The 15,658-nt window shown below is 37.0% G+C and overlaps 2 protein-coding genes across 4 annotated transcripts in view; one reads left to right on the plus strand and one right to left on the minus strand.

Moving 5' to 3' along the window:
* USP47 (ubiquitin specific peptidase 47) overlaps positions 1-15,658 on the plus strand; it is a 107,705-nt gene that overhangs the window by 73,649 nt on the left and 18,398 nt on the right. For all 3 annotated transcript variants that reach the window (XM_055142900.1, XM_004613597.3, XM_004613598.3), the window contains 7 exons: positions 705-836; positions 1,420-1,496; positions 2,057-2,112; positions 6,961-7,073; positions 7,874-7,978; positions 10,616-10,823; positions 14,040-14,155. In XM_055142900.1, the coding sequence (XP_054998875.1) occupies positions 705-836; positions 1,420-1,496; positions 2,057-2,112; positions 6,961-7,073; positions 7,874-7,978; positions 10,616-10,823; positions 14,040-14,155 (807 nt within the window). The remainder of the gene's footprint in view (positions 1-704; positions 837-1,419; positions 1,497-2,056; positions 2,113-6,960; positions 7,074-7,873; positions 7,979-10,615; positions 10,824-14,039; positions 14,156-15,658) is intronic.
* On the minus strand, positions 3,813-4,288 carry LOC129405724 (40S ribosomal protein S24-like). Its single transcript, XM_055142907.1, has one exon. It carries the CDS (start codon positions 4,231-4,233, stop codon positions 3,835-3,837), a length of 399 nt encoding a protein of 132 aa, XP_054998882.1. The 5' UTR covers positions 4,234-4,288; the 3' UTR covers positions 3,813-3,834.

The following is a 15,658-nucleotide window of genomic DNA, read 5'->3' on the forward strand; positions in this document are numbered from 1 at the left end:
CTATTTGTGGTGGTATTTTGATCTGTAAGATTTCTAGTATCTCAGACTGTCTCGGGAATGTGCCTGGACTTCTGATAGGAAAAAATAACCTAAAACTTGAAATTAAATTTTCAAACCATCTGCTTTTATTCCGTAAATTATTCTTCTGCTCCTATTTTTTTTTCTTCAACAAATACTTGATATTTAGTTAAAACAGTCTCTTATTCCAAGTAGTGCAGAAGCATTTTACGGAAAAAGGAAATATTTTAATTTGACTACAGATTCAAACTTTAAAGTTTTCAAATCAGTAGATCATTGTATCATAGATATTCCATATATACATTAGAATATGTTCCAAATCATTTTATATTTTGTAAAGAAACTAGAATTTTATTTGAATAAGACATTAGTATTTGGGATATACTTTTAATTTTGACTACACATAATCAAAACAGTCTTGTATTTAGCACTTTTTAATTTTTTTTCTTTTTATATAAATAACTTTATATTTCACATGTTTATTTCTAGAGAACTTCACATAATTGAAATGTGAAGAACCCTACTCATTGAAAGTTGTAATAAATAAAATCAATGTTGATTTGGTGTTTAACAGTAAAAATATAAACATACGGGGAAACTAACGTGTATTCATAGAGAATAGGAAATATACACAAGTATTTTATGTTTCTTTCTTCTCTGAGTTGTTTTTATTTTTACCCCCATAGAATTCCTTGATCTATGAGCTCTTCTCCGTTATGGTTCATTCAGGGAGCGCTGCTGGTGGTCATTATTATGCTTGTATAAAGTCATTCAGTGATGAGCAGTGGTACAGCTTCAATGATCAACATGTTAGCAGGGTAAGAAAGACTTTTTAATTGAAAAGTATTTTTATAGAAATAACTGCATGATTTTTATAATTGCAGGTATTTTTTATAAATCTATATCTGCATATAAATAAGAGCATTTTTTAAATTTCAGAAAATGAATTCTAGCAGTCAAAATCTTCCCCCCCCATTTATCTTGAGATTAAATGTTTGTAATAGTTCCCTTGTTAATTATTTCAATGATATTTTATGAGATACAGGAGTGGGAATCAATAGTTTATTAAAATTGAGAAACTTAAGTCTGTTCTGAGAAGTATTTTAAAGACCTGTACCAGATCAATCTTTTGCGTTTTTTATAACTTTCTTGCGTTAGTTATTTTTGTTCTTTCTTTGTTTCAATTGGGGCTTGCCGTTTCCAGAATCTTGTTCTTACCCTGAGTCTTTGGCTGACTGTTTAGGTGCACTAGAACTGATTGACCTACACAGTAGCCACTAATTATTAATCACTTTTGTGATTTGTGTCAATGTAATTCGTTTAATTCAGAGTCAGGTTACATATTAACAGAAAGATAATGCTGTTGTTGAGTTTACAAAAAATAATGTAACTACTTAACAGATTACACAAGAAGACATTAAGAAAACACATGGTGGATCTTCTGGAAGCAGAGGATATTATTCCAGTGCTTTTGCAAGGTAAATTAATTCCCAAGGTTTTTGTATTTATAAGATAAAATTAAAATTCTCCCTTTTTTTAAAAAACCATCTGTGTTTTAACCTAGAGGTTAGCAAGCTATTACCTTTTCTTTAATTTGCTCCTGGTTTTTGGAAATGAAACTTTATTGGAACATAAATTCATCTCTTTAGATGTTGTGTATTGGCACTTTTAACTAGAATGGCAAAGTTAAATAATTGTAACGTGGGGCAAGTAGAACATAAGGCTTTAACTAGTATCCTTCCCAGAAAATGCTGACTCCTGACTTAACTATGGTGATTGCTTTTTGAACTTTTTGTTTTGAAAACTTTTATGTTTCAAGGGGAGCAAAGAAATTTTCTTTATTTTTTGATTTGTAAGTGTAGTAACACATCAAATTTACAAATCACAGTAAATTTCACCCAGTTTCTTTTGAATGTATTAACTTGTCCAGCAATAGGAACACGATTTTTAACCAAAAATGTAACTTTAAATGAATATTTGATGCTTAGAAATGGCATCTTTATAATATACTTTGTATGCCTGTTTTTGTTTTTCCTAGCTCTACAAATGCATATATGCTGATTTACAGACTGAAAGATCCAGCAAGAAATGCAAGTATGTTAACATTTGATTTAAATCTCTTAAATGTCTATTTTGCAAATTTTATAAACCTAATAACTTTTGATAATTTATTATACCTTAATTTTAAGACTTGCTATAACAACGGATAAAAATACCAACCTAAACTTACACTAGGTCCAGAGATATCACTCCATGGGCTGAGTGCATGCTTTGGATGCAGGATGCCTTCACAGCATTGTTCACCAAGCACTGCTGGGAGCTAGTTATGCCCAGGCACAGAGCAGGAAGTAACCCCAAGCACCAAATATGACCAAAACCAAACTGGACTGTAGAGATAGTAAATCAGGTAAAGTTCTTGACTTGCACATGGCCAACTATTTTGATCCTGGTACCACATATGGCTCCTTAAGTCCCATTAAGGAGTGACTCTTGAGCACAGAGCCAGGAGTGATCCCTGAGCTTCACCAGGTATGAAAACAAAACAAAAAAACTTAGGCAACATGTTCTGCACCTTGCATATGTGAAGATCTGGGTTTGATCCTTGGCACCAGACACTCACACACAAATAACAACTTTACCATAAATTAAATATTTATAAGATATACTATATGCTGAGATCTCCAAGCCTGCTTGGAATGGGACTGAGCCTTCTCCATCCAGATGCTCCATTTTCCAGTAGCCTGGCAGCCACACTCACAAACTGCCCCCGGCGTTGTGTAATCCCACCAATAGCCAACATCCAGAGACTATAAGACCAAGCTCCTGGAAGCATGGGCCGCAAAGTGGCTGCGAGACATCTAATAGCCTTGTTCTCCTTCTTAGAGAACCTGACATATTACTAAGCTGTTAATAAACCAAGAGTCTATTACCTGCACGGGAGAGCCTTGCAAGCTCCCCATGGCGTATTCATATCCCAAATACAGTAAAAGATATGTACATACCTCTTGGAGAGCCTGGCAAGCTACCCGTGACGTATTCAGTATGCCAAAAACAATAACAAAAGGTCTCGTTCCCTTGACCCTGAAAGAGCCTCCAATCACCCTTGTTTGGACCCCACCTTTGAGCGGATCTCCTAATAATGTCATCAAAATCCTTAGATGAGATTTTGTTAATCTCCTCGAGAAATGGTCTTACCCTTCTTTGCTGATTTGTTAATGTTAAACCCACCTTTGTGTCACCACCCTATGTAATTTGCTATATAAACTAAGACTGGGGGCACTGACTAGACAGAAGAAGACAGAAGAGACAGAGAAAGAGACACACGAGAGGACACAGAAGAACAGAGAAGACACAGAAGCAGAGACAGAGAGAGGTCGGAAGAGACCAAAGGAGAGACTACAAAAACAGACAAACAGAAAAGAGCATAGTGGCACACACACAAGCAGAGCACAAGGAGGAGCCGTCCCAATCTGGTCCATACACAGTGGCTCAGGAACACCAGACGTGAGCAGTGTGCACAAGAGAGAGCTGCTCCGAGTGCCCGAGGACAACAGAATGACACGATACACATCATATGGTCTCCCCCTCCCACGCTGCCTTTGTGATTTTGTACCATAGTTGACCAAGATACCCTAAATACAGAGTCAGGAGCAACCTTGAATCTCTGCTGCGTATGACACCATAACAACAATAAGAAAATCAAGTTTCCTAAGTCTGGTTTGCATCCTTTAGTTTTTTTTTTTTTTTAAGTTTTAATTAAAATTTATTAATCCTCGTGAAAAAATCTGCACAATCACCAGACAGTCTGCAGAATCTTTACTCCTTCTTTTTGCCGGCGCCAACGTTGGCCTTGGCGGTCCCCCTGACTTTCTTCATCCTGTTCTTGCGTTCCTTTCTCTGTTTGCATGAGGTCTTTTTCTTCTCATACAGGCCGTGTCTTGCCAGTCTGTGTTTGGGCTCGTTTTTCTTTGCGTGGTCCAGAGAATCGTAAATCATCCCAAAGCCGGTTGTCTTGCCGCCGCCAAAATGGGTTCTGAATCCAAACACGAAAATGACATCTGGAGTGGTCTTGTACATCTTGGCAAGCTTCTCTCGAATCTCCGTCTTGGGGACCGTGGCCTTCCCAGGGTGAAGGACGTTGATGACCATCTGCTTCCGCTGGAGCAGGCGGTTGGTCATGAACTTCCGGGTCCGGATGGTGACCGTGTCGTTCATGGCGGCGGCGCGGCTGCGGGAGGCCAGGCAGGAAGCACATCCTTTAGTTTTTAATTTTATTAAGAATCTTTGGAATAGTCCTATGTACAAACATGAATATTTCCTTCTTTCTGTAATTATTTTAAAAATTGTACTTCCTATTTGTTTGCTGATTCTGACTTAAGCAGTATTGCAAGTAGGTAGGGATATGTTGTGCAGTTACTTTAATACAGATTTATACTCATGGGCTTGCTTGATATAATTGTTTTTATAATTATATCACTTCCTTGGTATCAGCGTATTTCCTTTGTCAGATACTACCAAACTATCAGTAAATGTTTTAAGCAACATAATGCTTTTTGTTTCTATTTTTGTAAACCACCATTAGTTTGTGGCTCCAACTGATTAAGGCTTAGGACTTAGTTTTACTAGTGATATACTGTCTGTCATACAGTGGGCTGTTCAATAATTCACTGTAAATCTGATGGAAAAAATTAAAATTATCATTTCAGAATATGGATTTTAATTTTTCTTTAATTGAATCACCTTGAGTTACAAAGTTGCTCATGATTGGGTTTCAGTCATACAATGTTCCAACACTGTCCCTTCACCAATATGCATTTCCCCACCCTCAGTGTTTCTCCTGCGAACTCCCCCCCCCATGACAGGTGTGCTCTCGCTCTTGCTCTCTCGCTCTCTCTCACTCTCTCGCTTGCTCTTTCTCTCTATTTCTCTTACTCTCCCTCTTCTTCTCTTCCCCTCCTCTCCCCACTCTCACCATCTCTTTTGGGCATTATGGTTTGCAGTACAGGTACTAAAGATTAAAACATATATGCATACATAGTCACTGTCATCCCGTTGCTCATCGATTTGTTCCAGCGGGCACCAGTAACGTCTCATTGAGAGACTTTATTGTTACTGTTTTTGGCATATCCAATACGCACGGGTAGCTTGCCAGGCTCTGCTGTGTGGGCTCCATACTCTCGGTAGCTTGCCGGGCTCTCTGAGAGGGGCGGAGGAATCGAACTCGGGTCAGCCACGTGAAAGGCGAACGCTCAACCTCTGTGCTATCACTCCAGCCCATATATATAGTATATATGTATATCCCTTTACCTACTTTCAGCATTCAGTTTTTGTCCATTTCCAACTAATATTGTCATAGTGGTTCTCTATCCTAACTGCCCCCACCACTCTACCACCACACACATACACAAACACTTGTAGCATGCTACCGACCATTGACCAGCCCTCCTAGACCCTGTTTCTTCTGTCCTTGGGTATTAGTCAAGTCCCATACGATGTTTTTTTATATTCCATGAATAAGTTCAGTCATTCTGTCTGTCCCTCTCTTTCTGATAGAGTCCTTATTCTTATTCTTCAGATAAAGATAGTATACCTCCTGAGTTAATTTGTCCAGAATCATAGTTATCAGGAGACAGAGGCAACATTGAATCTTTTTGTGTCTTCTGTGGTACCCAGCCTGCCAGAGATACCCAGTAGTTGAGTAACTATACTAGCGTTCCTTTATCCTCTTTCACACATTTTGTGATCAAGCACCAGAGGGCGCTGTATGTTTAAAATGGATTTTTCTTTTTCAATTTAATTTCTCAAACAACGGAATTTTCCATTTCATAGAGGCATGATTTCATTTATACTTTTACTCATTTAATGCCTAATAATTAGTGGTGTTAGTAAGCAGTGTCATGATCTCCTGCTTTTTTTTGGGTGGGGGGGGCTGCCACACCTAACAGTACTCAGGGCTCATTCCTGGTAGGACTCAAGGGACCATATAGAGAGCTAGAAATCAAATCCAGGTCAGCTGCATGCACAGCAGGCACCTTACCCCTTGTACTATCTCTTCAGCCCACATATTGTTCTTTTAATACTTGGAATTAGCATGAAGTTTTTTTTTTTTTTCAAAGAAGGCAGCTGAAAGGTTACTTAGAGAACAAAGGAAAGAGAATTTTATTAGTGAATATTAAGCAGCATTTGTAAGAATAGCAACAGCACTTATTTATTTATTTTGCTTTTTGGGTCACACCCAGTGTTGCACAGGGGTACTCTTGGCTCATGCACTCAGGAATTACTCGTGGAGGTGCTCTGGAGACCATATGGAATGCTGGGAATAGAATTGGGTTGGCTGCGTGCAAGGCAAACGCCCTACCCACTGTGCTATTGCTCCAGCCCCTATTTCATTTTATTATATAGCAGATCATGACCCTATGGGGTGGGTGCTGTTAAGCTATTAATAAACTAAAGAAATCTACAACTTAAAAAGTAAACTTAGCCAAGAAAGATCACACAGTTTGAAAGATCACACAGCTGTTTGAATTTAGAAATGACTTTATTTCCAAGTCTTTGATTTTCCGTAAAAATTTTAGTTTACATACAAGAGTTATCTTAGAGCCGAGAGTTATTACAGATAAATATGAGTTTGTGTATGTGTGGTAATTATAGGTTCAGACCCATGAAAGCACGTAATCTACCATATTCTCCATTCTTCCTTCTTCCTCTCCCTTCCTTGGACATGTTAGACATGTATATCACCTTGTGTCTTTTAAATATCAAATTTGTCATATGTCATTATCAGTTATCTCTTCACCTTTTTCTGTAAGAAAATCATGTTCCAAATTGAGAGATTGATATAATAGAGACATGTTTTGGTAGAAAATAAAAATATTTATTATAGTAACATCATAGAACAAAAGAAAGCTTGTTCATTGCTAACATCCCTATTTTTATTCATAGAATTTCTAGAAGTAGATGAATATCCAGAACATATAAAAAGCTTGGTGCAAAAAGAAAGAGAATTGGAAGAACAAGAAAAAAGACAACGAGAAATTGAACGCAATACATGCAAGGTTAGATTTTATAATTTTGCTTTTAATTGGAAAGTCTATTGAAGTCTAACTGCAGTTTTGATGACTAATTGGATTCTGTAGAAAATCTATTATGATCATAAAAGCAGGTGTATATACTGAAGCAAAGTATAATTTTATTCTAATAAATACCAATAGCAGGGGCCAGAGCAATAGTATAGTGGTTAGGGCTTTTGTCTTTCATATGGCCTACCCAGATTCTATTTCTGACATCCCGTATGACCCACTCTACCCCCTGAGGGTAGAGCCAGGAGTAAATCCTGAATATTGCCATTGTATACCAAAAAATAATAATAATAATAAAATGTAGCAAATAGTAATAATACTCAGGAATGGTGAAGTTACATTGAGATGGATATTGTCATAATTCTGATACAAGAATAGTAAATTGGTGGAGCCCTTTTGCATAGAACTTGAGTAAAATTTATTAGGAGCTTAAGTAAATTTTTATTACCTTAGGATTCTCCGAAGAATTATAACATCCTATAAAAATTTTGACTACAGGTACATTCATCTCAGTCTTTTCCAAGATAGAAATGAACTGAATATCATTTAGATATTCAAGTAAGAGAATGATTACATAATATATCATACATGTTTATATAGAAATATGTGTTCATTAAAAAGTTTTTGAATTTTTAATAATACAAATATAGTCACTATAAATTAAGTGAGAAAGACAAGAGAATGATTCCAGCTTTTTTAAAAATTTTATTATTTTGACTAATAGGAAAATAATTAAACATTGTTGAGTTGATTTAGTGGCATTTTATATTTTCTAGATAAAATTATTCTGCTTGCATCCTGTGAAACAAGTAATGATGGAAAATAAATTGGAGGTTCATAAGGATAAGACACTAAAGGAAGCAGTAGAAATTGCTTATAAGGTATGTTTAATTACACTCTTGGCATTCAATTGTAAGTATTTTGGAAAACAGTATTAACTGTTTTTTAAAGTTTTCATTATAATCACTCTAAGTGTGTTACCGTAACTCTGATGTCCATTTTAATCATATATCTCTAAGAGATGTAACTCTCTTTCATAAGATAGTTGATTTTGAGAACTTTCACAGTCTAAAAGCTAGCTAAGCTTTCTAGAATTCAAGTAGAAGTGGATTTTTTTTTTTTTTTAAGGTTTTTGCTAGTTTGTTTGGGGTTACAACTGATAATGCTTAGGGCTTACTCTTGACTTTGTACTCAGGGATTACTCACTCCTTGTGGTGCTTAGAGACTTTTTGCTTGGGATAGAACTAGAGTTGGTCATATGCAAGGCAAGTGCCTTAACTGTCCTATCTCTCTGGCGCCTAATATTTCTTAGGCTGATACTTACCGAGTGTCTATTATATAGACATTAGAGAGGGCTGGAGTAGAAAGAGAGGCAGATTAGAGGTGACAAAAAGATAGTGGTGCAGTGGGAGGGGCTTGGACACTTTGGTAATAGTGGTGCAGTTACTATGCATCAGAACTGTAAATGGAGTGGGAACAGTAATACAGCAGTCAAGATGCTTGCCTTGTGCGCAGCCAATCCAGATTCAATCCCTGGCATTCCATATGGTCCCCCTAGCACTGCGAGGAGTGATCCCTGGATGCAGAACCAGGAATAAGCTCCAGGCGCCATCAGGTGTGCCTCCCCATTCAAAAAAGGAGGGAAAATCAACCTCCCCTCATAAATATTAATCCTTTTAAGCAAGTACCTCAGGTGGATTGCAGAGATCTTGAAATTCCAGGATTGGGGCCTGAGAGATAGCTCAGTGGTCTTTGCATGCAGTGGTCTTTGCACTGGCACGCAGGAGACCTGAGTTCAGTCCGTGGCACATGTTCCCCTAAGCACCTCTGGGAGCAACCCTTGAACAGATCCAAGAGTAGCCTTCATAAAAAGGAGTGTTGCTCTCAAAAAGTTTAAGAGCCACTTATGTCTCTCTATAGCACTCAACTAGTATACCAGAGAGAGATGTCAAAGGCCGTAAGTACGTGTTTTGCTTGCAAGAGCCCCTTCTTTGAACCCCAGGACTTCATGATCTCCTGAGCGCAGCTGAATGTGGGAATAATACAGTTGTCCCACTTACTGGCATTAAAATTTTATATTTATTACTCGTTATTCCTCATCTCACTAAACTCTTAGTGTTTACAAGGACAGCGTATTTGGTTTTCCTGTCAATTGCATTTCTAGCATTTTTGCCAAGTTTATAGCAGAGTCAGACTTAAATGGACATGTGAATGAAAAAGTGAAATGAATGGCTCTGGACCCATGTCGTTACACTAAAAATTCTTTAACATGTTGCTGGCACATACATTCAATGACTTGCCCTTAAATGTGACTTGGCACCAATTGTATCTCTGGCATTCGCAAGTTAAATATAATGGTTGGGGCCAGAGAGACAGCTCAGTGAACTGACCACATATTTTGCAAGCAAGAAGCCTAAATTTGATTCCCAGCACTGCATTGTCCCCTGAGGACCACCAGGTGCAGCACAATAATGAAACAAAAAAATTAATACAGTGGTTGGCTGTGTGCACCATCTTTACAAAAAGTGATACCTAATTAATTTTACATAGTATGACCAGTTAGTGATAATAAGAAGAGCAGCTTCTCTATCAGTTAAAAAAAAATCCCACTTAAGAGATACTGCATCCAGGGTGTGTCATTCTATACAGAATGGAGGAAAACTTTATGATAGAAATGTTGTTGTGTGTAGGTTCTCTGGAAACACCTGTTGAAAGAGAAAACTCCAGACAGGAAAGGGGAGTAGTTAAGATACACAGAAGCTACAGCCTTTTTGGTGACTCAGTGAGGTATATGGCCTTCCTGTACTTAGGAAACTAGATGCATGAGTTAGTTCTTCATATTAAATTAAGAAATCAGGGCCAGAGCGATAGTACGATGAGCAGGGTATTACCTTGCACTTGGCCAACCTGGTTCTATCCCCAGCATCCCATATGGTCTTCCGAGCACCACCAGTAGTAATTCCTGAGTGCAGTGCCAGGAGTAACCCCTGAGCATCGCTGGGTATGACCCAAAGTGCAAAATAAATAAATAGAGATTTTTAACAAATCAAAAGATACATGCTCTAATGAATTATTTTACCTTCACATGTCCAGCTTATTGAACAGTTACCTATGGTAGATTGTCTTTAAGTTCATTCGTTTAGAATGTTCACCTTTTTTCAAATCCACAGAGTTTAAAATGCTAGTGCTTAGATTGTATTGTTTGAGGGATGATGAAATATGGTCATTTAGCATTTTGACACAGGCACTGCCATGAATTCAGCCACAACCAAGTGGTGAGCCATTGGAGTATGTTCTGGTGTCAGTGTGTTAAATATAGCATCTAAGTTGTTCTTTAACTTCAGTATTTGAGCTTTGGTGCAAACTATAAGTATAAATAATACAAATTTTATTATAAAGACCTGTGGGGTAGAGGGGTGGGGGTAGGGAGGCAATAGTACAACCAGTTGCACATCAAGACTAAAATACTATTTTTTTTAATCTTTTCTGGATGGGTTCTTTTTTTTTTTTTGTCTTAGATGATGGACTTAGAAGAGGTGTTACCCCTGGATTGCTGTCGCCTTATTAAATATGATGAGTTTCATGATTATCTAGAACGATCATATGAAGGAGAGGAAGATACACCCATGGGACTTCTACTAGGTGGAGTTAAGTCAACATACATGTTTGATCTGCTGTTGGAGACAAGAAAACCTGATCAAGTTTTCCAGTCTTACAGACCTGGAGGTAAGAAATAAGGTATTTAGAATAGTATCGGTCTTAAAATTTTTATCCCTGTTAATCAAAAATGTTTTGTGTACTCCAGATTGTAGAATAATCTCGACAGGTAGAGAAGTAGCAACAAGCTTAGAGTTATGTTCTAAATCAGTGTTTCTCGGTCTTTTCCTATTTATCCGTTTTCTTTTCTTTATTACTTCTCTGGTTTTCTCATTTCTCACTTTCCTCTGTGGTCCACTCATCTCACGCCATGGCCAGATGGCTCCTGGTTGCTAGCTCACTGATCTAGATTACTTCAAAGAACCAATACAGAGTTTTAAAAACAAGCAACAACGCATCTAATTGTAGTTTTGTTTTGTTTTTCATCTTATTCATCTGTACAGGTTCCAGAACTTCACCTTTTCCTTATTTGCATTGCATGTATTGCAGCCCACCCCCCCCACCCCCCACCGAATCCCTCTTCCCCCGTTTATTCATTAGGATTAATTTGACATCAAAATGCTATGCTCGTGGCTGGAGCAATAGCACAGCGGGTAGGGCGTTTGCCTTGCACTCGACTGACCTGGGTTCAAATCCTAGCATCCTGTATGGGTCCTCGAGCACCGCCAGGGGTATTACCCCTGTGCATCGCCGGGTATGACCCAAAAAGCAAAAAAAAAGAAAAAATGCTATGCTCCTCGATTACCCAGTGTGGTCCCTAAGGACAGTCATGTGATCTTTTTTATGTCCAAAGTTTTCTATATGTCACTGTCATCCCCTTGCTCATCGATTTGCTCGAGTGGGCACCAGTAATGTCTCCATTGTGAGACTTGTAGTTACTGTTTTTGGCATATCGAATACGCCACTGGTAGCTTGCCAGGCCCTGCCGTGCGGGTGAGATACTCTTGGTAGCTTGCTGGGCTCTCCAAGAGGGACGAAGAATATTGAATACACACTTTATAGAGAATATTTAATTATTTTCAAAATATCTTTACCCTAATTTCTTTGCATTGTTATTAATCAGAATTCACTTAGTTTTAAAAAAAAATTCACTTAGTTTCTGCTTTTATCATTAAAAGTTAAATACATAAAATCTTTTGCTTCCATTTTTGCCCTGTGAATTCTGTATACCTGTTTTTTTGATTTTTGTGGTTTCTTTTTGCTTTGTGGGCCACACCTGGCAATGCTTAGGGGTTACTCCTGGCAGTGCTCAAGGGACCATATGGGATTCTGGGAATCGAACTCGGGTCACCCACGTGCCAGGCAAACGCCCTACCCGCTGTGCTATCACTCCAGCCCAATAACATCTTTTTTTTAAAACTGATTGATATATTTTCAGTGCCTCCCTCATTTGGACTCTGCCTTATGGTGTAATGTTTGTAACTTACCAAGCACCAGCCACCAAGTTCCATTGTCATCCACTCTGCCGCTTCTTCCCACTGTTTTTTTTTTTTCTTCCCTTTTGTAACCGTAAGGTTTTTCAGTCTGCTATTTTTGTGTGTGATTTAACTGTTTATTTTACTTTATATATATATGCCACAGTTAAGTGAAAATATTTGGTAAACTTCTTTCACTTCTTTTTTGTTTTACTTAGCATGATCACCTCAAGTTTTTATCCATATTGTCACAAAAGAAGTAACTTTGTCACTTTTAATAACTGAGTACTGTCCATTCCATTGATTATGTTTACCACTTTGCTTTGTTTTGGTTTTGCTCCACACCCTTTGGCTCAGGAATTATTCCTGACTTTGCACTTAGGAATTACTCCCAGTGTGCCAGGGAAAATATGGGACTGCCAGAGATCAAACTGGTTTGTCCATATGCAGGGCAAATGCTCTACCTGCTCTACTATCACTCCTGCCCTTTATTTACCAAATTTTAAGTCCATCGATGGGTTCTTAGGTTGATACCATATTTTGACTATCATGAATAATAATGTTGTATGCCTTGCACTCGGACGACCTGGGTTCAATTCCTTCACCCCTCTTGGAGAGCCTGGCAAGCTACCGAGAGTATCTCGCCCCCACGGGCAGAGCCTGGCAAGCTACCCGTGGCGTATTCGGTATGCCAAAAACAGTAACAACAAGTCTCACAATGGAGATGTTGCTGGTGCCTGCTTGAGCAAATTGATGAGCAACGGGATGACAGTGATACAGTGATTTATCTTTCAATATTAGAGTTCTCTTTAGATAAATGTTTAGGAGTGGTATTGCTTAATTATATGGCATTTTTCATTTTTTTTAAGGAGCTTTATATCACAAAATTACATTTAAAAAAAACTATGAATATTAGTATAGGTTATAAATTTGTAGGTGATCCTTATTTACTCTTTATTCACCTTACTATAGCTATTCAAACAAGACTTCAGCAGGATACTTCGTTTTTATTTGGGTGAAAAATTAAGGATTGACATACTCATGTTAAAATATTAAACTAAAGAATAAATATTAAATATATTTGGAGATTGTTTCTTTTCTGGCAGCTACAAAACTTTAGATATCTATGTATGATCTCCTAAAAAACAGAATAGAATAATATGGATTAACTGTAAAGAATACAAACATGTAAACCAAGATAGATTTTATATAGAATTTTCCATAGAAACTGGAGAATACTATTTTGAGCAGAATATGACTTTAATTATAAAGTGTCTTGCTAGTTTTGTGAAGTATGTTCAAAAGCAAGTAACTCTGCTCTAGCCCTGTCATTCTTGCTTTGTATTCTCTAGTTAATTATATACTTCTGTGGTTTCAGTATATATTTTAGAGTACTGCAGGTGTTATTTTAATATGCTTGAAAATTTTGACAGCGGTATTTGTTTTGATTTGGGGGGCATACCTGGTAGTACTCAGAGGCTCCTTTTGATTTTGTGCTCAGGTTTTACTCTGGCAGTGTTCAGCATACCATGTGGTGCCAGGAAGTGAATTTGGGTCTCCTGCATGCAGTGCATATACTTCAGACACTAAGCCATCTCTCCCAGGGTATTACTACAAAATACAAACCATGACATTTTAAAAATCACATTTTGACTTCTGTTATTTTTTTAAAAGAGATATAGGGAACTTTATTGTTTTCCATATTTCAAATTCTTTGAATATGTTTATGAGGTTTTAAATTGTGAAATGGGAGTTTTAATATGTCTGCATGTGTGACATAGCTATTTTTGAGATAATTAGGGAAAATGTTATGTTTCTAATCCATTAGAAACATATTAAGATTTTGTTGTTTTGTTTTCAAATGTGACAGAAGTAATGGTGAAAGTGCATGTTGTTGATCTGAAGGCCGAATCTGTAGCTGCTCCTGTCACTGTTCGGGCTTATTTAAATCAAACAGTCATGGAATTCAAACAGCTTATTTCAAAGGTAAGTTTTTTAGTTGGTTAGTGATTGTTTTGAATGTCTGCTTTGTACAAGATACAGAAGCCAGTATGTGCTTTCGTAAGTCGAATTTTATAGCTAAAAGACAACTAGTTCGTAGAGAAGAAACATTCATGTGTGGAAGAAGGAAAGTGAAACAGGTGCTCAGAATAATGAGTGTTTTCAGTGTGACTTATAAAATAGGTGCCTGGAAATACATGTTCAGTTTATTTCACAGAGGTTTCTAAAATAGACAAAAGCTCAGGCTTTATTTGATTCAGGCAGCAGTAAGTAGATTTTTTTGTTAGAATTTCTAAGTACAGAGATGGTATGATGAGCAATGCCAGACTATTCAAATATATTGAGCAGAGGAGCCATGAATGTAGATGAAGAAGTTGTTGATAATTGAGGTAAAGGCCTATGATCAGAAATGAGAGAATTTGTATATTGTAAAGATGATTAAGTAAATAGAATTTACACAGCTAATGACTGGTTAGTATTGGGGTAAGGCATAGCATGACACAGATGCTATGGCACAGATGACAAGTAGCTTCAAACTTCAGTAATCAGAAATGTTGTAATAGATTTATAGAACCAGAAGAGTTTGTAGGTTTGACAAAGAAGTTGATATTGGACACATTATGTAAGCAACATAACATATGCTCATTCGGAATTTTTGAACTAGAAAAATATGAGTAAAACATTCAAATTTCCTTGAACTAAAAGACTAGTCTATTCCAGAGAATTTATTATTTCTTTATGGAGGTCCTGTACCTTATAGAACAAAGAGAACACAAACATAGGCAAAATTTCTGCAGGGTTGCTGAACCCCAGGTGAAGATCCCCCTCTGTGTTAAAAATCTTTTGAAATTCTTCATAAGGCAAAAAACTGAGCTCAGATTTTAGTATTTCACCTTATTTTAAATTTTATTTTGAAAATCTTGTAAGTTCTTTGTTTATTATTATGGGGGCTACTCTGGTGGTGATAAAGGTGGGCAGGGAATGGCATGTTTTCTACCATTTGATCCCTATCCCTGGGGCCTCATCTGGGTTTGCAAAATGCTATTTTTAACTGGGTCATTGTAGAAATCAGTGAAATTAATGCTGTGCATAAAAGTTACGTAAAGTATTATATATTAAAATGTTGGTTTGTTTAATAAAAGGAACAATGACTTTTAATGCTTTTGCCAAAGTACTAATTGGAGAAAATGTCATACTGTGAAATCATAGTCTATAACTAAAAAGCTCATAAGATTACATTTGTGTAATACTGTAATGTATTTGTTTAGAGTATGAACAAGTAATTACCAAAAAACTAAATTACAGTCCTTCCTTGAGCAACTAGTTGACCTTGTTGGGGGAAAAATATGCCTTTAAAGAATAAAGCAGTTATAAACCGTTGTGCCAATCACTAAATGTTTAAAATATAGTTAGACTGCTTGGAATTAGTTATCATTAATTGTATTTTGAGAATCAATTATGTTATTTAAAATGTAAATTATTTTTATT

The sequence above is a fragment of the Sorex araneus genome, chromosome 6, assembly GCF_027595985.1.
Source record: "Sorex araneus isolate mSorAra2 chromosome 6, mSorAra2.pri, whole genome shotgun sequence".
NCBI lineage: Eukaryota > Metazoa > Chordata > Mammalia > Eulipotyphla > Soricidae > Sorex > Sorex araneus.